This window comes from Melospiza melodia, chromosome 2 (genome assembly GCF_035770615.1).
Source record: "Melospiza melodia melodia isolate bMelMel2 chromosome 2, bMelMel2.pri, whole genome shotgun sequence".
Classification (NCBI taxonomy): domain Eukaryota; kingdom Metazoa; phylum Chordata; class Aves; order Passeriformes; family Passerellidae; genus Melospiza; species Melospiza melodia.
In genome coordinates, this window is record NC_086195.1 from 136360491 (window position 1) to 136385003 (window position 24513).

The 24513-nt window shown below is 35.8% G+C and overlaps 1 protein-coding gene across 3 annotated transcripts in view; it reads right to left on the reverse strand.

Annotated features, from left to right (window-relative positions):
* The window catches only part of GBE1 (1,4-alpha-glucan branching enzyme 1), a 138893-nt gene that overhangs the window by 20668 nt on the left and 93712 nt on the right, over positions 1-24513 (reverse strand). For all 3 annotated transcript variants that reach the window (XM_063150065.1, XM_063150067.1, XM_063150066.1), the window contains exons 12-13: positions 23733-23904; positions 33-217 (exon numbers count right to left, since the gene is read on the reverse strand). In XM_063150065.1, the coding sequence (XP_063006135.1) occupies positions 33-217; positions 23733-23904 (357 nt within the window). The remainder of the gene's footprint in view (positions 1-32; positions 218-23732; positions 23905-24513) is intronic.

The window sequence follows — 24513 nt, forward strand, 5'->3', positions numbered from 1 at the left end:
CTAAAACTTATCATTTTGTACACACAGCTTACCTGGGGAGATGCAAGCCAGCCAAATCTTTCCTCCAATTTATTCATATCTCTATCAAAGGCATTTAGGAATTTATATCGAAGAAGATCATCCTCAGTAAGATTAAACTGTCTTCTGGCATAGTGGTAGCTCTCATTATTCCCTATTCTGGGGAAGTCAAGCCATTCTGGATGTCCAAATTCATTACCTGCATTCAAAAATATTAAGGACCTGTGAAATAACATGCTAAGAATACACTAAGCCTGCAAAAGCAAAATATATTAATGTGTGTTTCCTTTCTACAAGTTTTAAACTCCAAAGAATCCACTTCCATACATAAAGTAGTAATTTTATAGTTACGGCTCTAATTTTCTAATAGGTCTCTCAGAAATTGCATTTGTATTAGCCGGGTTGCTTGGCCATTAAAATTACAAGAGCAAAATACCCATGGACTCCAGGGGAAGTACAAAGTGATGAATTATGAACTCCATGTTATTGTGCTTTAAAACTTCCAAAAAATTTTTCTGTGCGTGTGCCATTATATCTCAATTTGGTTTTTTATAGCAGTAGCTTAACAAGTCTGCCAGTCTCACCCAAATTATCTAGCCCAAAAAACTACTGACCAGACTTCTCTTGAAGACAAAGAATAGGTTTATTCAAACTTGGATCACATTCAAAAAGAAGGAAACAGGTTAACATTTAGTCAAGAAAAAGTTTAGCATCTCTTATGTAGCATCTCCAACGCAAATCTCAAAGCAAGACCTCATTTGGGACTTAGTATTTTGAGTGACTTTGATGTATCCAAAGTGTTCTTGATTTACATATTGTCATTATTACAGATTGAGACAACTCCAAATGCACTTAATAATTCTACCTCATGATATAACCTATTGTCCTGCAGACTCTCTGACATTTTGGACTATTCGTTTGACACAGGATTAAAGGGTATCAAGTACCTTACAAGTTAAACACTCACTTCAAAGCCCACAGCAGTGAAATCACAGCAAACATTTCAGAGATTACATAACACCCACTCACTATAAAACAGAGACAAAATCATTTACCTAGAAATATGTATGGAAAGAACTGAAAATTTAAGAGCTTTTCCACTAAAACAAGCAACAACAAAAAAGAATAATAAAAGGATCCTCACATTTCCACAAACTGTTACTCAAGTTTTGTCAATGAACTGGAGCTTTGTGGGCTGACAGAGGGCAGGGATGCCAAGGGAAGGCAGGAGATTCCTGGCTGGATACCCTGCATGTGCATCCACCACCCATCTGCTGCCCCATCCAGCCTGCACTGCCTCGCAGGCAGCAGAGACAACTGTGATCTTCAATTTGTGAAATGATTTCTGTAATTCTGTGCTTCATGGGAACAAAGAAATGAACAGAGGACAAAAGAGAAAAGCCTCATATATATTTAGGAGAGTCCTTCAGAGTGGTATCTGCTTTGTAAACGAACTGACAAGTTGTAAATTAAATTTCCTATTCAAAAGCTAAACCACTAAATTTCATATTCAGCTCAAAAATGGAGACAAATATAAAAGAATCAGAATCACAGCAGGACTTACAAAATGACCTTGGAATAATGCTGGACTGAGCTCTTAAACTGTGCTAACAATAAGGTTTGGAAAATGAGGAAAGATATTGCTGCAAAACAGACACAGTATCTAACCAAATTCAATATTCTCTGAAGAGCTAGACAAGGTATTACCTTCCTTCGTGATCTGCACACTATTGAAAAGATGAACTACATGAGATAGCTCAGCTAAAGACAGCAAAAACTATCAGAAAGACAGAGATGACACATATCTTGAATTGATGGGCAAGAAAATCATACCTATTTGTTCAAGAAAGAAACAATGGGAGAAATAAGCAATAGGAGATAGCAAATAAATTAGACTGAACTAGCCCATCATTTCCATAGATTATTTCACTGTAAATAGAGCAGACTTCCTTCAGGTTTATAATGTGTAATGACTCTCTCACCTCCACTTGCTTTGCCTATTTCCCCACCACAGTAACGAATGTGGCTCCAATGCTGTTCTGCTGTCTTGGCTTTTTAAAAGAAACAATATAAGTGCAGCAAATACTAAAAGCAGTCTTAATTTCCTAACTATTACTAATGGCTATTGAGAAAAAAAGGGAACTTAGTACAGTGCAGCAATTTGACAAAACACTAAGATACCTTCTGTTCCCAAAAACACAAGCTGAGGTTTAAAGTCTGCATGTTCTTTGACATTCTGTGTCTATGAGCATCTTCTGGAGAATATGCTCCTGAGCCTTTTCTACTAGTTGCTTGACTGTAAAAGGGTCACTTGCTTTCTCTTTATAGGAAGAAAAATAGTTCATAAATTGTAACAGAATGAATACAAGCAGTTTTGGTTATGTTTTTAAACTGTGGTATAGGGAAAATAATGTAACATTTAGGATGCATCTGCTTCTTGCAATGCATTAAGGCCATGCATCCTATAAAAAAACCCACATCTACATGCTGCTTTTTAAATTGCTGTTCTTTCTAGTTTAGCTTCATAACAAACAATAGGAGGGACTAGGAAAGAAAAGGCACAGGTGAGCAACACTTGCTGCTAGAGATAACTATCGGTTCAGTGAATGTGAAGCATCATCTGCCTCCTTCCCCATGTTACACTGCTCACCTCTGACCAGAATCAGCAACATTCACTTCTATTCTTAGAGGCTTCTACAGTTATCAAGAAGTATACCCGGGATTTATTTTCCTCTAATTAATTTACTGTTTGATGTAAAAGTCTAAACTACAGATTGATAAGAAGCCAGCTGCCACAAATGATGCAAATCAAGACAATGGAACTAATGTGGGGGAGGTAGAGAACAAAGCTGAAATTAACTGGAGTTTTGATTAGAGAAACAAAGACAAATCCTTGAAGTGCAATGCATGCTAATTTTATCTAGGAATTAATTGAAGTTTGCTATTTGCTGCATATTACGCACACTGGACAATTTTATTATGTACAGGATTTCAAGATCGCAATTCCAACAAATAAATTAACTTTCTACTACCATAATTAAAATTTATGTCACCCTTGTTTATGAGGATAGAAATGCATTAACACCACAAAGAAGTCAGGCTGCTGTGAATTCTTTTAAAGTTGATCTGCACAGGTCAATAAAGTTTTCTTCATCTCTTTTCTTTAGACATCTTTAGTAGCAATTCTCCCTGAAAGAATAAGCCTCAGCAGAACTGAAGGCATATTTAAAAGATGGAGCAGGCAGTTTCAAGAGATGTTATTAGGAGTTCTTTGCATTTTGAATTAAATATGATGACACTAAATATTTTAAAAGCAGTTAAAACAAGTAGTTTATTTTATACAACAAAGGTAAGAAGTTTAATTAGGTGCATAAGGCTAAACAAGGCTTTAAACCATCTAAAACATCACAAAAAGATCCTATTTAAATCTGATGAGCTGGAGACTGGACACATTGGGACAAAATTCCATCAGTTCCACCTTAAAGTACATCTATCAAAATATGTGCAGTTACACCAATTTACAGAAGTCAGATAATAAAGTCATCCAGGAGTTGCAACTGCTTTGAATTTTACTTCATTACCTTTGTGAACAATGATGGCAGTACAACAATCTGCAGGCTATAAATAGAATCAATGTAAATCAGATCTAGATAGCATATGGTATTCATCATTACTTCAAACAATAAACACTTCAAACAATGGATCTTCATTTTCCCTACTTGTAAAGCTCTTGGGGGTTAAGTAACTCCGTATTTACTCAATTTAGTACCAAATATTCTTCTTAGTATCTTAAAATCTTCTTCTTACTACCAAACCCAAACAATAAACACTGTACTGTCTCTGAAAGATGAGAGAATGAGCCTCACTGCAAGCATTCCTATAGTCTTGAAATCCATACAAAAATAAAATAAAGTGAAATTCCAAATAGACTCCTGATACACCTGGGTTAGAGGATATGAAGACCTTCACATATTTTAATCTTCCAGCATTGGCATTTAATGACATATTGGGTCAGAAAAGACTAACAAATCAGTTCAAGCAAACAATTATATTTTAGCTTCTGCATAAAACATAGGCTAGAGGAAATCTCTAGCATGAGGCAATGGTAGAGAGGGCAATTGGTAAAGACAGTAAAGTGAAAATAAATGTATTTTTCTCAATTTTCTGAAAATACCAGATATTTTCTCCTCCAAAGTTTTGAAAGATGAAAAAATCAGGATAAACACCATATTTGTTTTGCAGCTTGGATCTTCCACATCTCCTAGGGGAGAAGGGAAGAAACATTTAACATTCCCTGTATTAAAGGATCAAAGAATGCATCTCCTCTGGGATGACACAGTCATGGGGAAACCAAGGATGCCTCCAATGTATCCAAGACATGGGAAAGGATTGAGTCCTTAAAATGCTTGCCCTAAATCACACAGGGACACAATACTCTGTACAGGGATACAGTTCCTGTTGTTTCTCTCCTATTCCCACTTCCCATCAAGGGTTGCTCTGTCTTCTCTCATTTCCTACTGATGTTTAAAAGTTGGGAGCTATTGTACCACACCATTTTATAAACACTGATAAAACAGTTCCAGGCTCTTAAAGGAGATAATATTCCAATTGTTCCAACAAAAATTCCAACCATACTAAATGGCACTGTCCAGTTCTCATATCTCAAACCCAGATCTCTCTTTTGCCAGATAAATTACAGAAAAAAAACACCAAACCAAATAGGAAATAAAGAATTCTCTTAAGAAGCACCAATTCTGCATCTCTATTAGGAAGGGCTGGATGGCTGAGAAGACTTCTTACACAGAAGAACAACCAGACACAGGCATAGTAAACAGCATTGCTTATTATTAGTTACTTTCTTTTTCAACAGAAGATCATATGATAGTTATGCCCACATGCTGGTATTTAGCAGAACTCTAGTTACACAGGAAAAAAACCCAAAAAACCCATTTATCTGGAATAAATTATTCTTTCATTGAATTATTTGTAATGTTCTATCAAAGGAGTACTCAATAAAATACCAGTGGCCTCACTAACAACAGTATTCAGTTCCTAAGGGCAGATGAACATTTTCCCTTTAATGTTTACTGAGCAGAGCAAGAGTTGCTGCAGTTCATACTAACAGAAAAAAAAAAAAAAAAAAAAAAAAAGAGTACCATGAAAAGTTACCTAGGCTAGAAGGGACCTTGAGAGGATAATTATTTTATTAATCTACTCTTAGAAACCTTCAGGCCTGAAAGTTTACATTTTAGGCCTCCTTTCCCAGCATAGAATAATATATGATTGACTTAAAACTTACTCAACATCCACATAGAGTATTCAAAACAATAAAGTAACACTTAAACTCCTTGTGGTGCTTTTACACTGAAACAGTTCCCATTTTGCTGTTTCCTATTAGCTGCATCCTGGTAAAAAACAAGAGACTGACTTTGATACTGTGACATTTCCACCAGGCTCTATGTGACCACGGCACAGTATACATTATTTAGTCAACCACTTCAAGAGCTCACTAAAATATTTAAGAACAGAAATATTGCAGAACACATTGCAAATGTTAAAAAAAAAACAAACCCACAACTAAACAGACAAACCCTCTCCCCAAATCTAACAAAAAAATACAAATCTATATCAAGAAACTTTTTTAACAGATGATGCAGTCAGAGAAGTTCTAGCTAGATCTTTCAGTTTGGTGCACTGCCAATTATTAACTGGTACCACAAATGACAGGTTAATGGGCTTACAAAGTGAATTTAGAACATGGCTGAAACAGAGAGGGCCAAGAAAGAGGCCAATCTATTTGCTCTGGGATACCCAACAAATAGCAGTTTAGTTACTGGTAAGAATTTCATTGTCTAATTTTCAAAGAACACAAAGAATTAAGAAAAAAAAATGCAAACAGAGGAAAAAGACCACTTACATAGTGCTTGGTGCACAGGAAAGTTCAAGTAAATGAAAAATGAAAGTTCAGTATTATCCTGTTCTTATTACAGGAACATACTGAATTACTTAAATAACTGTGCATTTGTTAACAGCGCAAAATGAGAAAATTTGAAATTAAAATCTGGAATAAACTTCAAAAAAAGTAGGGGGGAAAAGGCATTCTAAAATAGATGTCAGCAATCAAAACAGAAGGTACATTGTGAGAAGCCCTGGTTTTCTTGAAACAGTACAAATAAGCCATCAGAGTATACTTCTGGCTGCACCTCTAAACCTCTTCTTACCTGATGTCCTCAAAGGAGTACATTCCCAAGATTATTCCTAGACTCACATATCACTGCTTTGAAATTAAAGCTTCTTTCTGCCAGCTGCCTCCTGCCCTCCACCTGAGGCTGGTTCAACCCTGCCATGCTGAGAATGTATTTATAAACTTCCAAAAAACATTCGTTTCAGAAAAAAAGCCTTCTCAAGATGCTCACAATTTTAAACAGATCACGTCTGCCATTGTTTTCAGTGAACCTGGTCACTTATTAAGGTATTTTCAAAACCAGAGTTATGTAATTACTTTAAAAGTCTTTGGAAAGGCACAGCATCATATTGCTACACTACTTTTTTCTCAAAGAAATGGAAAACCCCAAACAGCACCTGGGCACTGTTGCACATTCCTTAAAGAATACAGAGACCCTTGATGGGCTCAATCTCAAGGCTGTGGCTGCCAACATTAGGACTCCTCTGATGCAGAAAACCAATCAATGGTATTTCTAAGTTGCCATAACAGTTATGCTTCATTTCAGATAAGGAAATGGAGTTACTTGTTTTCTGAAGGTTACATAAGTGATTTGTGAATTTGAAAGGTACAATCTGTGTTTTGTTTGCAGGACTCAGCACTGTTTCAAAGAAACCTGTTACTGTTATGTCTCCTGCTATGAACTTGTATATACACAAATATAAATAAACATAATATTAAAAAAAGCAATGAATTGGTGCATTTGTTTCCACACACAATTCTACTCAACAGCTGAAGTCTTAGGTGGAACTAACACCTAACTAAAGCCATATTTTAGATATATAAGGATATTTACTTAAGAATTAGTTGTCCTTGGCCAAAAAAACCCCCCAATATTCTAAAACCATCATGGAGAGTAAAATTCAACATGCTACTCTCAAAATAAAAGAAAAGAAAGAGTACAAATTTTCTTATCAACTTCTAAAATTCTCACACAGAAAATTCTGAATGTTAGCAGAGAATTTTACTAGACTGGAAATTGAAAAAATAGTAAAATGATTCTGAAATTAGCCACACATCATATTAGATAAGAAACTTTTTACATTGAAATCCTTTCAGGTTCCCAATTCAGCAATTAAACATCATACCAACATATACCAAAGAAGTTTCTGACCACAATTGTATATCTTCCAATTAAATACTGTTCAGAGAATAAAGACTGGGAACATACAGATGTATTTTCCAATTGTTCAATTATTATAGAGTTTGACAACACCACTCCAGTGGCGTGCAGTGCTTGGTCAGTACACCCAAACCCATCATTAAGGAGAAAGCAAATATTGTGATCCAGAATTGCATATTAGCAGTGTCTCACAATACAAAACATCTTCCAAATGAGAAGCATTTTTAAAGTCACATTTCTCTTACAGAGTGTCCTCAACAATAATAATTTGTTTCAAGAAACAGACTCACTTTAGTGAGCTGATAAAAAAGCATATCCTTGCCTTCCTACTGTTCAGCAGGGCATTTTCTTTCTACAATTACTTAAAATTTCACTACTTAGCTGGAAGACATTCAAATTTTTATTGCACTTCTACCTTGCAGCAAAAGAATATATGAGACTGATGCTAAATAATCATGCACTGGGGATTCAAGGTCATATGAGGTTAAGGTTTTGGATTTTTTTGTTTGCAGCTTGGTTTTCTGTGGGATTTTTGGTGTTGGTTTGGGTTTCTTTAGACAACAGCTGAAAATAAATGCTAAGGACTGACATTGGAAAAGATTGGTAACTACTCTCTTTGACTTCAGGGCTACTGCTGAAGGATGAATGAAATATGAGCCGTCTGTAAAACTCAAACATACTGGGGAAAATAAAAATACAAAATCCACATTACACTTTGTTAATAGTTTAAAATAGTCCTGAGAGAAGACTATCAGCTAAATAATCCATTTTTCTATAGTTATTAAAAAAATGTTATAAGGAGATTCACGAAGAGAACTGAACATGTAGAAAAAGAACTTTGAGTGTGAGCAACAGGCAAAACCAATCTTCTTACCCTGCTACTTTGAAATGCTCACACTAAACCCTTTTGTGAAATCAATACACAGCATGAGCTGTAAGAGCAACTGTGTATAAGATATTATCTTGGGAAAGAGTGATGATAGTTACACCTAGAAGCCAACAAAAATGTTGGTTTGGTGTTTTCTAGCTCTGTTTAAAGACATACCAAAACCACCAACCCTCATATGGAATGGAGCACAACGCAGCATTATGCATTGCTGTTTGGCATTTCCACTCAAGCCAACACAGCATGATTGCTGGGCTTTGGAAGGAAATTTTACCTAATAACTCAAGGGAAAACATGAGCCTGGTCAAAAAACATCTAACAGACAGATTAAGAATGGTTAGAGAAGAATGGCATTACCTGGAATAAAAATTAACTGACTATTTAAACTAGGCAATTACAAGTCTGCCAAAAACCTCCTTGTGAAAATGCGAATATTTTTGAGCAACCTGAGGAGAAAAGAGGAAGCCTCAAGAGTTACAATCTCTCATAAGGCCTATGCCACCTTAAACAGTACATTTACATCACGATTCATTTGCCTTTTGGTTACTGTTGAATAAACAGATTAATCAAGTACCATAACCAGTTTAAACTCTATGAAGTGGAAAAAATTTCCGTATTGTTCCTCTCACAATAATTTGACTCTTTATCTGGGAAGCAAATTAGCTTTGAAATACACAGATATTCCAAAAAACAAAACTGCTGCTTTGCTGTGCATTTCAAAAGCAGTATCCTCAATGGATACTAAATAATTATGCTTGTATAAATATAATTTATGTGTATGCCAGAAGAACGTCCTGTATCAACTTAGTGACTTTTTGTTTTCGAGTCTTATGCTTCCCCCAACCCTTCAACTTGTTCATTGTTAGCTTCACAGTTCGGGGCTTTGTTTTCTTGTTTTAGTTGTGTGGGGGATTTTTTTTTTTTTAAGATACTATTGCATAAAAACGGAAAGATTATAAGTGGTTTACGTAAAACTCTAACCAGACATTTGAAAGCAATTTTTTCTAAGTCATGTTTATTTAACATCTTTCAAAAATCCTAGCATAATATTCTTTTGGTAACAGCATAATCTGTTGAAAGATCACTGCTCATTAGAGTCAATCATAACAAGGACATCTAAGGCAAGATTACTTGTATTGTTGGTGGGGTTTTTGTTTGTTTGTTGTTTTGGTTTGTTTTCTTTGTGGAAATGAGTATTGAAATTTTCAGGTTTGGAGTTTTTTTCAGAAAGAACAGTTAGAGATTTCAAGTCAGGGTCTCTGGTATTTTGTCATGCTACTAAAAGGGCAGGTTTCAAGAAGAGTCTCATTTGCCTGATAATCAATTAACATACTTATGAGTATTAGTCTGTATATTAAAGTCAATTGTTCTTGAACAGAAAATGCATGGTTTAAACTGAAACGTCTTGTCTGTAGATGAGATCTATTAATGAAGGTGCACAGAAGGAGTGTATTAATGAGAGAAACCTCTGATGATGTAATTCTGACCTGTTCAAAGCAGTAATTGCCCTGGTCTTCTCTCTCCCTCTTACTAGACTAGGGACCAAATCTTATACAGTTTTCAAAGAGATATTCTGAACTTTTTGCAAGATACAAGGCAAGAATTGCAAGATCAGACTGCACCTGAGAATGTCAAAAATCAGAATTCATTTAGAATCATTAAGATGTGCTGCTTCCACAAAAAAACTTAGTCTTGGAATGTTCACTGCATCAGACTTTAAAACGTAGCATAGATTTGCAACTGCCTCAAGTGGACATCATGCATGCACATCTTATATGAAAGGAAATGTCACAACATCTGGTTTTTAGGCATCTTAAACTTGATCCTTGAGCCATCCTTAATCACATCTGAGAGTATAAGAACAAAAACCAAAAATTAAAATACCATAGCAATACAAAACTCCTATGTTATTAAAATTCTTTTACAACTGTTTACAACCCCAGAAGAGGATAAAGAAAGGCTGTAATTAAGAAGCAGCCTCTCAAGAGCATCACCTTCTAATACTAATCTACAATTAGTTATACCAGAATAATTGCTGGTCTTCCAGTATGAGTGGGCACAGGGAGACTGCAACTGAGAGCAGGCTGGGGCAGACCATCACAAATACCCTGATGGCAAAATGGGCTGGATTCACAATGTAAAGATAGTTTTCACTCACCTGTACATTAACCACTGTCAGCACAACTAGAAGCAGGAAAAAGGAGAAAAACAAAAAAAGGAAAAGAAAATATAGCAAAACATTAAAAAAAAATAGCCGGCAACAGTTTTTAAAGCTGAAGAAGCTGAAGCAAAACCATTGCTCAGATAAAAAAGGGAGTTCAAGGAATTGGTACTGATGGTACCTTTGCTGCAAGAAGCAGACGAATTACAAAACAACCACCAAAATCCATAGGAACTGACCACAGTTATGAAGGAAGGTGTTCATTTTTTTTGTTGTTGTTAGTTTCTTGCCATTGCTGTTGTTTTTGTTATGTAAGGAGACAGGAAAAAATAAACCTCATCATATTGAGAGAACAGTTGTTTGTTGAAATGTAAAATAAAATGCAGAATGAAAATAGACTGTAACTGAATGTTACTACAGCCTTTGAAAAAGCAGCTGTGGCCAAAAAAAGCTCTTTCTGCCCATTCTCCTTCCCTTGTACTTCTGAAGAGGACTTGCTTTAAAAATCAGCTTTAAGAGACATCAGAAGAGCCACAATATGCCCTGATTTAAGTGGCATGATTCCACTCCTCCTTCCTTCAGGTAGAAAGACAAGAGAAAAGATTATGGACATTCGCTTCCTAATAACATGTCATTTGATAAAGAGATTTTAAGAGGTATTCAGAGTATCATTGGGCAGAGCTGCTGCTGCCATTTTTTTATTTGGTCTTCCAATTTTCAGGATTTAGTGCAGAAAACTTTTCAAATAGCTGGGAAATCCAAGACCCACTAACACACTCCATTTCCTGACAATGGGTACATTATATAGGTAACTCCACACACCTATCAACCCATTCATCAACAACTCTAGTATGGAGCATGTCACAGGAAAGTGATCCACTGCTCTTCCTGACTGTCCCTGTGGTGCAGGTGGAAGGAAAAGCTGAATTTTGGATGGTTTGTTCTGGTAGCACCTGAGGAAGGGATGATCCCAAAATCAGATTGGTTATCTGTCTTCACACAGGATATTTTTTTCCAAATAACTTTGGTCAAAAGAGGTTAGGAAGCAAGTAAATAGTTGTAAAAGAATGGTCTAGAACTGTGAACCTTTGAGATTTAACTTCTAAGAAAAAGAGGTTCATCATGAACTATCCCCTCTGTTCATTCCATTATCTCATGCCTCCTTATTTGCATTGGACAGCTAACCCTTCTCTGAAATTCAACAATTTGCTATATACACAGAGGCAAACATGACAGCATTCATCTCATGCTCAAAACATATATAAACTAGCATCAAGACCTGAATCAGCTGAAGGCATAAAAAAGCTGTGAGCCTTTCAAGACAAAACCAGCTAATAATTTTAGATTTTTCTTGTGACACCAAGTAAATACACAGAAAACAAATTTAGACTGATGAACAAGATGAGCAGAAATTATTCCAGATTACATTATGGCTGCTTAAATCATGATAAAATTTTAATTTATTTTTTAGTTTTGAAATAAGTACTTCTGAACTAGTGTACAAACCAACAAAAGCAATGTCATTTAGGTAGACACGTCTAACATTTTCCTTATCAATGTTTTACTAAAAACATATGTTCAGATGAATTGCTCCTTTCCCTACCCTAAAGTTTCACATAACTGCTGGAATTAGTGCTGTATGCACACATTCATTTCTTAAAAAATATTATTTCCAAAAACAGTGTTTCAATTTACTGAAATATGAATGAATTTAAAGTACTACATATCATGCTGTCATTGCATTGTACACAAAGAAGAAATACAGCTTTTTTAGGGGCCGAGATGAAAATATACTGCACATAATGCTTTTTCTGCCTTTAAGACAAAACTTCTTTGTCAAAGGAAAAAGTAAGCTTTGATCTCATGAAAAAACCCCCAACCTGCTTCCATGTCTGAAAAGTGTTGTTACAACTGTTTGAGGAAAGCCAAATATGTACAAACACCAAGATGATTCCTCCTTTCCCCCTGCAGCAACGCTGTATGGAAATTCAAAACGACAAAAGCAAAACACAAAACACAGACAAGAAACCATTAGAGATTATTTGCACAAAGACATTTTGAATTGGACACATGAAATTTCTCAGTAATGATTTTTCATTCCTTTGCAGGTTTTTTCTTTAAAAGAAAAGAAAGTTGTTCAAGTGATAAATGCTTTACATGGATCACCTATAAAAAAGGAGAGAAGAATCCTCTGAAACCAGTAAAATTACACCTTTATCTGCAAAAAAATATTTGCCAATGTTATTACTCATTGTTTTGTTCCATTTCAATCCTTTACATGGCCACATTATGGTGGTAGCTTATTTCAATACTTGTTTTCTTATTTAGATCTTAATGGGAACATTTTATTGTCAGAAAACAACATATCCTTTGAAAACCTGATACATCATGGTAAGAGCAGGAGGGAGGAAAAGAGACAGGGCCCTAACAGGTGCCTGGTAAAAACTTCTCATGTCCCTGAGCCCAGCCTCACAGTATCTCAGACATTGATCACATCATCCCTTTATGAACTGGGAAATGAAAAAAACACAAACCAAAAACTTACTGAGAGAATATGACATGTACACAGCACCTTTATTAAGATAAATTTTAGTAATTTCTACAAGTCTCTTCCTGTATTTCAGTTTCCAGAGGCAAACAATGAACTTAGTTCTGCATTCCTATGTGCAAACCAAATAGCCTTCCATATAGGAAATAAACGAAAACCACAGTCTTTCAGGCCTACAAATATAAAAGCAACTAGCAAATACAAAAGCGAACTTGGACAATTTATCTGAAAACTTCAATTATGTCCAGGTTGAACTCCACAAAATGAAAACTATTTTAAATGAAGAGACTCTCTGCTTCATATTTAATTAGGACACACCTTTCCAACCCATAAGTAGGAAAGCAGGATATTAATAAATAGCTTACTATATTTCTAAGGCTAGTCACTGACAGAACTTAGTAATAAGCTTAGTGCATTATTGAGTTTTCTGTTTTCTTTTTTTTTTTTCTCTCACCAAACAGAACAATAAATTTCACATACTGATGAAATTTGCACAAATAAGGCAAGTTTTCTTTACATCTGTTGAAATTTATATGTCATTACTCTGGCATGCTTATCAGCCTGTGGGCTTTGAATAGGCATACAATCATTACGGTTGTCTGCAAAGTGCACCACTAAACCACATCCTCAAGATAAACACACCCAGGGATGGTGACTCCACCACTTCCCTGGGCAGCCTGCTCCTGTGTCTGACCACCCTTTCAGTAAGGAAATTCTTTAATACTCAAACCAAATTTTCAGTGGAGTAACTTGACAGCATTTCTTCTTATCCTGTCACTTGTTACCTGGCAGAAGAGACCTGGCTACAACCTCCTCTCAGGTGGTTATAGAGAGTGGTAAGGTCACCTCTGAGCCTCCTTTTCTCCAAGCTAAACAAAATGTATTGAAAAATACAGAGTTTTAAAGAATTAACTATTCACATACTCAAGAAGAAATACATAAAAGTTGTTTAAGTACAGCTAAATAGTACACAAGGATAAAAAAACACAGTAACACAAGTGAAGTCTAATGGAAATTGAATATACATTCACATAGTATTTTGGTATTTATAAATAACTACTACTTGGACTGTGTTAGCTTAGAAGAAAGGAAAAATGTGAGTTATGGAAATCCACCCATGTTCAGACTTCTGCACTTCTCCTTTCAAGCAATATCATGCACAATTCATGACTTGCTAAAATGGTGGCAGCCTCTAGGAACTACAATAAATAACCAGTCATGAAAATAAACAAACAAGAACACCTCAGCTAGAGCCACGTTTTTCTTTTGTTTTTAGGAGCTCAAGGTAAATCATGGAAAAGCATGCTGCCAATCCAACAGTGTATATTAATACATGTTAATGTTTTCCATCAGATATCCTTCTTTTCCCCCAATAATATTTTGAAACAATACCATACATTTCTCCATTATGAAGATCAAGGTTGTGAGCTTAAGCTGCAAAAGAGCTGATCTATTATACAACCACCCAGATGATCCAGCCTTTCCTGCAGTATTTTGTATTAACAGTTAGCTGGATTAAAAAAAAAAAAAAATGAGAGGCTTAAGGGAACTGTTTCATAGTCTAGAGATTGACTCTTAAATCAAGAGGGAGTGGATTACTAGATTGCCTTTAAAAAAATCTCTCTAGAAATGCCACTTGAGAAGATATTCTATGAAAATACCTTGCTTGCAGGACTTGCTCTGAATTTCACAAAAATATCTCAATACTTATCCCAACTGAGTAAAAGTTCTAAGCTTCTGGCTGTGAAGACTGCACCAGTACTTTTGGCTTTGTAAATAATCCTTTGGTCCTTAAGACATTAGTCACTTGTCTTGTTATTCCTCCAGCCCTGCAGTTTTATGTAGCACATTATGACAGAAGTAGTGGTTTATATTCAGCAAGGCATCCCAACTCAAAAGGTACCTGTACTATTTGAAAAAGAAAAAAAAAAAACAAACAAAATGTTCAAAAAAATCTCCCTTTAACAAAATTAATTTTCTTTTCAGCCAGAAGTATTTTTATTGTGTTGATAAACTCCTTTTCTACTTTACCCCACTATAAATTCCATCAGTATTTAAGATCAGACAGCAGTAAGACATTCTTTGCTGTGTGGGTGGTGAGATAATGGAGAAGTTGCCCGGAGAAGTTGTGGATGCTCCATCCCTGGAATTATCCAAGGCCAGATTGGATGGGGCTCTGACCAGCCTGGTCTAGTGGAAAGTGTTCTAGCCCACACACAGCAGGACTGTTGGGATTGAAAACATTTAAGATGATCTTTTGGTTGTTTCCCTTCCAACCTACAACATTCTGCAATTCTACGGAATTTCAAACTGAAGATCTCGAGAGACATCCAAGAAAGAAGAAGTCAACCTTTATAAAGGATGTTCTTATGCTTTGCTCTGCAGACTTCACCATTTCTCAGAAAAGGCAGAAAATACCTTGTCTCTTCAAAGTCAATGAAAATTTAACTACAATGTTGTTCAAATTCTATTCTAGCAAATTCCTCTGTGTTAGATTGATGGCCTCAAAAAATTAGGACACTGAGAAGATTCTAAGCTAATAACATCTTGTGAAAATAAGCTCTTGAACAAATAAAGACGTCTTTTTTTTTTATTCCAATGTCATCAGACAGTGTTATCTCAGCTTAAGCTACATTGATTTGGGGAATTAATGACACTACTGAGATGAAATCATTTCAAATTACCTCAACTGCATGCATTAAAATCCAAATTGGAATCTATGCCTAAGGATCTAATACGACAGACTTTTGCAAATACAAAATGAGCCCTGCACAGTCATGTCTGAAACCAACAATTCCTTACTGAGTAACACATGGGGTTTAATTCTATTTGGCTCTGCACTGCCCAGAGAAACCAGCCTGAGAAAGAGCAATGTACCACCAAAGGTAGGCTTGAGATTAACAGAGCCCTCTGCATGCTCCTACATCAGCTCACTAGAGCCTGATGTCGCTAAATTACTTGATTTGGATCACCTTTCTCTACCTCTTTGAAAGCCAACCTAGGAAGTACCATCAGGAAGACATTTTTTGCTCTTTGGTAGATGGCTTTGGAGAAAATAGTTATATTTTTCTCTCAGCCCTTCCCAGACTAGTGAGTACAGACAGACTGGAAAAAGGAGAAGTAAAACACAGCTGGGAGTGGTAAGAAGCTGCTGCTGCTTCTTTTCAGCATTGGGGGTTTCAGAAATAAGGAACTTAAAACAAGTACTGATAAATTATCATCATCTAAATTGCATGTAACACAGTGAGCAGTAGGGAGGAAAGACAAAAGCTTTAACATCCACATCACATTTATCCCTGCTTGAATGGGTATGCTTACCCTTTTTTCCTGCTCCTAGAACACAAAATTCTTGCACAGATTTAGTTTTTTAACAGGCACACCACTTCTGTAGACACCTGGCATTCAGGAAATGAATGACCTCCTGCAGTAAGCATTTCATTAGTGACACTGACAAACTCAGAAATCAACTTTACTCATCTGTTCTGTGACATGGCAGAGGCCAAGTTCTGCATGAAAACTGTATCTGATTACATGAGGTTACTGTAGAAGGTACAACCAAGAAAAAACCCCCAAAAAGTTTACTCTCTCTCTAAACATAAATTCTAATGGAGACCTGAATGCTGGACTTCATTTTTATCCATAGTTCAAGTTAGTACTTACTTGAAAACCTGAAAATATTTTTAATTTTCTTTAAGTTTTGCATTGTGTCTTTCAAAGAGGGACACAGAGCACTAGAAGTAGAAGTCTGAGCAAACTCATCCCAAAAAGGCATTTTACATACCTTACAATGGAAAGGCTCTTCTGAAGCATTAATGATTACCAAATTGTTCATAGACTGAACCAAGCTTGATGAAATTTTTAAAGTCACTGTAATATGTAACAGTTTAAAGCACTTCGAATGTATATAAAAAGATATTCAAAGCATTTTGTTTGAATCCAAATTAACCACAGCAAAGGAAGTGTAAGATGGCTGTGGTTAATTGCTTAAACAATTAATCATATGCAAAGTAATGCTTACACACATGTAGATAGAAAAAATTGCATATGTGCACATAAAATATTTCTATATATTATAAAATTTTAAGAACTTAGCATAGTTTCATACTACCTGGCAAAAACATTCTGTCTTTTACTCAAATCTTAATTTTGGACCATGTCTAATGTTTAATCAAAACAGATTCTTATGTACAAAACCATGTATTTACATGCACAACTTCCCAGAAATTTCAGACATGTTTTCAAGACTAAGCCTTTACAATGGTATTTACATTCTGAATTAAAAAAGAAATAAAATCCAAAAGTGAGGTAAATCTGTTGATTTTAACCTTATTTTAACTTAAGGTGAAGAGAATGAAAACAAAATATACTTTAGTCTTTGGATCCATCTGTAATTATTTTTTTGCATAAAAGACACCTAAGTAAAACTCATCAATGTCATGTGTAAATAGTTTAATTATAATTTATTGTAAAGAAATTCTGAATCTTATAGCTGTGGAGAGAAAAATAACAAACAACTATGAGAGAATAACAGCCATGTCCTGTAAAGTCAGAAATCCAGGAGTGAAAAAAGCTTAGCATAATGATATGAGTTTGTCGTGATTTCTGAAATAAATTATATTTTTGAACAAATGAAAAGAGAAATTCCTCTAAAAACGTATATACTATACCTAAAAAGTTATAGTACATAATACAGTTATAATACATAGTGTAGAGTTATATAGAATTATAATATATAGAGGCCTATATTCTGTGTTCTTGAAAACAACAAATAAAGCAACAATAATGGAGAAATGTAGGCTGTCATACAATAGAAATGGAACTCTTATAACTTAAAGATTTATTTTGCAACTTTGTTCATTATTCTTTTGCAAGCCCTCACATCAAATCCAGCATTATATTTGCAGACAAGACTGCATGCACTCACACAGTGACAGTGGAGATGTCACAAGTCTCAACTGTGACATCTTTACAAATCATACAATATGCAAGGCAACTGAAGGAGCCCCAGGAATAAAGTCTGAGACACATGCAGAAGTTTCAACAACAGTATCCCATGGCTAAATTATGCTACTAAGAATAATTATAAACAAAATAAATAAAATTTAAAGGATAGTAGTCCCATCCTCAAAAAAAACAAAACACCCAACACCTTGTAAGTGATGCAGAATGTCAGAATGCCTTGATATACCATAAATCTTCTCCACTGGTAATGCAGTTATAGCCAATACCCAGCAGATGTGGGTACAAACTAAGGAAATATGAGCATTACTCTGAGAAAAAAACAAAGCACCACTCGTGCCAGCTACCTTGATTAAGGCTATTCCCCCTAAAATCCTACCTGGATTTCACTCCATGAACACAGCTGCAGCAACTGCTGGTTCTCAAGCAGTTCTGAGGATGTTGCTGACTGTGAAGGTTTCTGTTTCAAGGTTTCTGCCTTGAGAGGCCACACTGTGGACAGGGATGCACCACCACATATAGACTGCTGCCTCTAACAGTTTTATTTATGTATTTAAATAACATACACACATGTACACTGCTTTATTCCCTACACTTTCAAGGAGGGTGTACAGTCAACCCCCAAAACAAATTCCTAATATTGGGAAATACTTAATTTGTGAAGAGTAGTGGGATAAGGCAGGTCTGTGTGCATGATTTAGTTTTGAATTATGAGACAATCTCTCTCTTTAATTGTTTTTCTCCCAGTCACTCTAATGTGTTTTGAGCAAGGGCAGAAATGAAGTTTGCTTCAATCAACTCTAAATGAATAAATATTAACAGTTTGCACCTCTAGACCTTGCAGAAGAGACTGTCAAAGTGATTTATGAAGCCTAATATATAAACTTGGATTCTTCCCACTGCCACTGCCCAACCCAAGTTGTGAGTGGGGTTGCATATGGGCTATTATGCTACAAAGTTGTAGGTGGTTTATCACTAGGTCTCAGAGAACCTGTAGGTGAGATTTCAGATTACACCCTTGCTTTCTGCTTTAAAGTGAACATAATTGTTTTCTGTCAGGCTGCCATGGAATTAAAGCACCTGCTGGAACTGGCAGCACATTTGTCACCTATCCTAGGCAGGCACATTAAGAAGGGATGACTTCAAACTAGCTCTCCTGAAGCTGCAGTCTGTACCAAGGCTGCAGAGGAGCTGACTGAAGTTGGTGAATTTGAAGAGCATATGCTCTCCCCCAAGACCACTCTTCAGATGATGGTCAAAAAAGTCACCCTGTAGCCAGTGCACAAATTTAAGATGCATCAGAAAGTGAATAGAGATAAGTATCAAAATGCAACATGTGCCAAAGAGAACCAAACTCCCCTAAGTTTAAGCTAAATATCCTGTTCTTGATAATTTCTTTTTCATTTAGAGTAGCTAGCAATAAAAATAGTAGTCTGGATTTTGTTTAAAGTATCATTCTTATTTATATTGTCAGTTATGCTGAACCATTTTTATTTCAGGTTTTAATGAATATTATTAAAGAAAATGGTACACACCTTTCTCACACTGATATTATGGGTGCAACTGATACAGTTTTTCTTGTTTGTCAATATTTTTTCAAGAGCCTGCTGTTATGAAATTGCTTAGTTTAAAAGTAAATTTCTGAAAAAATAGCTAAGTTTCTCTGTCTAAAATACTCCAAGGAATAGATGATGCATGTCATTTTACTGAAGATGGTAGATAAAAACTGCTGTGTAAATTAACTAACAAGCGGGGAAGAGGAAACCTAACAGACAAATTAGACAGTAGTGAAACAGGTGAATGTCAACCCGAACAGTAACATTTTCAGTCAATGTTCATGATAGCTAAAAATGTTCTAGTTATTTCAAATAACTTCCTAACTATATACATATATATAGTCTCGGAAATTGTTTTTCAGGGAGTGAAACTTGGTCTCTGGAGTCTTAATTAAGAGTTGTTTTACTACAGGAGAGTCATGAAAAATAGTGCTAGAGGTTCATGTAGCAACTAATCTCCATTTAAATCAATGGACTTGAGCTGAAGCCAATTTCAAATAAAGAAAAAAAAAACCAAGGAAATTATTATTAGCAAGATGAAAAGCAAGACCCTATAGGGGCATAAAACACTTAGTATTTGTGCTAGGAAGGATCTCAAGGACCCAAAATGCTATTTAAGGCCCTTTGGGTATGTATATTCTGGGCAACAAAACAACTACCCTCCCTTGTCTAAATCTGGACACAGATGTATTTTGCAAGATAAGGAGAGACCATGGAAACAAGTGCACTGAAGAACTGGCACTGCTTTTTTATGTGTCCTGCAGGCTTTCCCTAAGTGCAAGACAGATGCAATGAACAAGAAAAACACAAAAGGAACATTTAAAGAAAAACGCCCTTGTCTACAGCTTGTCTTCAGGGGCAGAATGGAAAATGAAGCAAAAAGAAAATGCAAGGATGGAGAGACAGCAGTTTTGTAGTGGTAAGTTCAAATATTTTCAAGAAATTTGTGTGAGTCTTCATTCACACTGAAGTTAAACATGGCTGGGTAACAACAGTGGTTGCTTTATTTTCAGGCTGAGATCAGAAGATTCCTGTAATACTCTAGAAGTCTTATAACAACTTCTATTAGTCCTTGTTTAGTGCTTGAGGAATTATGCTCAATCTCATCAAGTCCTTTTGTTATTTTGTAGAGGACTAAAATTGACAATTAGGAATTTCAGTCAGATACAAGATTTTTATTTTGGATTTGTTTTCAAATCCTGATATTAGGGAGGGCAGAGATCTATAGCCCTAAATATTTTTGCATTTACATTTCTGGTTTTAAGTTAATTAGATGTGTACCGTATTTCAGTACTACTGTAACTACAAACAAAAACACTTGAGAAGGGAGAGGTTTTTTTTCCTTATTTACAATTAAAAAGACTACTTTCACTATTTAATATACACACATTGTAACTGCTTGAGCCTATAAGTGTCAATAAAGTTCAGATATGTGTATTGTCTATGTGAAGGCCTTCACAGAAAATTATTAAAGAAAGAAACCCCTTAAGACACCATGTGCTCTCAACTAAAGGACTGTGTAGAAGAATTTGGAATTTTTCTGACTTCAACTGGCCCATCTCATTATTAAAATCTGTCTAAAACAGGAGCTGAGTTACACAAACTACAGCTACATTGGGATTGTTGCTCTCTATCTGCTCTGAAAAAAGAAAATTTAGACACAGCAAAAGTTTCAAAACAATTTCTACTTTTTTGCTATTACTATGAAACAAACTGGCCTTACAGAGAATGCATTCACTGCTGCAGGACATTTATCATTGTTATTCTCATTTTCAGCCAAGCATATGGAATTTCTCCTTTCCTAGGTTAAGTCTTCCATGCCAGATGCACACATGAAGCCTGAGAGATCACCTGGAAAGCTGCACATAAAACCAAAACACAGACTGGAGGAAAGATTGCTCCCAAAGGTTTTTGTCACAAGGGAACCAATTTACTGAAAGGACAGAAATTTCCTATTCACATTTAACTTGGCATACAACACTCATTGCCAATAGAGGGATATAAGCAAGTGGGAAGAAAATAAAAGTTTGCAGTGAAAATTAAACATTCAGAAACATGAGAAATAAGAATTACAACTTTCAGGATTTGCTGTAGTTTCTTAGAGATATATGTAAGAAGGACAGAGAACCATCCAGTGTGAAAAGTGAGAAAGATGAGAGAAAGCCAATCAGTGTTTGATGCACAGACTTTTGTCAGCAGCAATCTGCTTGCACATATCAACTCAAATGATGCTCCAACACATGTGTAATTAAATATTATTGCAGGTCTTCAAAGAGAAATTACAGGATATATTTGAGCATAGAGATTTCCACTCCTGACAACATTTTTTTGATGAGGTTTCTTTTTCCTTAAGGCAAGCAAAGCATACAGAAAGCAGGGTGTTTCTTTGCTGGGTTTTCAGAGACAGGAAGTACAAGATTGTTATTGGAGGAATCTAGGGAAGCACAGAGGCACCTGGAATACCTTCTCCAGGCACTGTGAAAGAAAATGTCCACTCCCTCCCTTACCCTACAGGAGGCTTCTCCTTCTTACCTTTGGCATTCACACAAACCAGCAAGTTAAAGAACTCATTTGTCACTGTATTTGCTTAATTAGATAGCATGTTGCAACATGCATTTTAAGTCCTCAGGACTGCCAGCATTCTGAATTTTATATGCTTTCTCCTCCAACAGTTATTACAATCTTTCCACCTTTTTATATATAGCAAACTATAATGCAGTTACTGAACCATTTGCAGTACTCAGAGATACCCAATATTAATTGCTCAATCAGCCAGCATTGACACACTGGATTTAACATGCCACATTGCATTACTGATTATATCTCTAATCTTACTAAGTCAATCTGGGCCAAAGACACCTGCAGTTTAGCTGCAGTATTTAGCAAACACCTGTTTCCTTCACTATTACAGTATCACTAGTTTGAATGGAAGCACACACCTCATACCTTGAACAGCCTGATTGCACACTTCATAAATATTTATTTCATTAACTTTTTTTTTTTTCTCAAGAGTGAAGCAAACAACCTGAATTTTCTTGGAAATAATAGTTTTACTAGTATGGCATGAGGTGAATTAGTTTGTTCTATACTGAAATTGCTTCTTTTTAAGAAAATCAATACAGTATTTTCTGAGTTTTCTCCTAATACAAAGAAGGAGAATATGTTCCAGAAAAGGTACATTTAAATCCAGTGTCACCATTGTCTTATGTTTTCCAGGTTTTTAATAAGAAAATATGATGTTAAAGACACCATTACAGAAGAATGGCAATATATATACACCAGTCCCTTTAAACTTTATATAACAAAACATTTAACCACAAAAGTAGAAAACAGTACTAAGCTAAATTTCCTATAATTTTCGAATGTTACATTATCAGAAAACTGAGATGGTGATTTTGTAACAGGCTTTCAGCCCTTTTATTCCCCAAGAGACTTTCACAAATGCTATACAGAACTTGTCAGACCACATTACAAAACTTTTACTGTAAAGTAAGAACTATTTTGAAAAATAATTAAATAAATGAATGTTGCCAAGAACTGACAGCATAAATAGCCTTGGAATTTTCCATAAAGCTAAGAACACGCAACTTTTAAGATGACTACCTGAAATTGTAACTTGCTGATTAAATTAGACTAACAATTGAACTTTCATGTAGCAACTGTGCTTAGGAAGTAACTCAACAGTTTTATTTTACAGTTGATGGACCAGAAGAAAGTACCACTAACTCTTACAATTTCTGTGCTTTGATAGCAGCTTGTGCCTCCTGTGTCTGTGATTTGTCCTTGCCTACCTCATTAAGCACTAAGAAGCAATGAAATAGGTCAACTGCTTCCAGACTACTTCCTGACAATTAATAACTGAAATAAGCACAGAGCTGTCTTTAGTAAATTTATTGTTACCCTACAAAATTTAAGAGAGTAAAAGAATAGAGATGAAATACAACTCAGCTGCATGAGCCACAGCTCACCACCCGACAAACTTGCAAAACAACAATTAAAATAATAGTCTGAGTTGTAGAAGTTATTTCTCATACACTTAGAAACCATCTTGATTTTTTTTTTCTTGTCTTACCATACATCTTGCAGACAGAAAAACAACGCATATTATCTTTTGTAATAAATCTATAAAAGCATTTATGCTCCAAATTTCAGCACTGTGATAAATACTGTGGATAGAAGACGATGTCAGATCATTTTATTTCTCCGCCACGCGTTCTGTAGATGAGAAAATGAGAGAGTTTTTCCTGAGATTACTTACCCATGAAGTTCAGATAGCTCTCTCCTCCGAGTGCATGAGTAATGAGACGAATCATTTTGTGAAGCTGGATCCCACGATCAATAACTGGTGTCAGGGGCATGAGCACACTCATGTTTGTGTACATCTCTGCATCCATCAGACGAAAGGCCAGGGTCTTGTCACCAACCAGGGCCTAGAATAGTTCAGAAAAACACTGAAGAAAACCATTGGGTGTAATAGAATTGTTCCTAGGTTTTGGGTTTTTTCAAAACAGGGGGTCTATATTGTAGGTGGAGATCTTGCAAGATCTCTGCATGATCCAGTCCCTGCTCCTGAAAGAAACCACCAATGATCACCAGGTCATGGTGATCCTACATTCTGATCACTGCATCTGTGATTGTGTGATGTGCCATACAGATCTGGTCTGCTGCCAAAACCTGAGGCAGGGATGTCCATGAGCTGAGCCTGGATTGGATGTCAGCCCCAATTATCTGCTTTCCCCTTGCAACCCTCCCCATTGTTACTGGGGCTCCTGGGCTGATGGGATTGAGTGTTTAATGGTAACAGACTAGCAGCTGCCTAACCCTGGTCCTACATTTCACCTAATGGGATCATACTGCATAAATACTTCTTTTTTCACCTACAGATATAAACATGAAATATCAGCATCAACTCAGTAAGTCACAACTGACCAACCATTTGGGAATTTTTATAGGAAACACAGAAAATAAGAAAGCAAACAACTAAAGTGAAAGTTCCAGGAATGTAAAAATAAATGGGTATAAAGAAAACTGATTCAGAC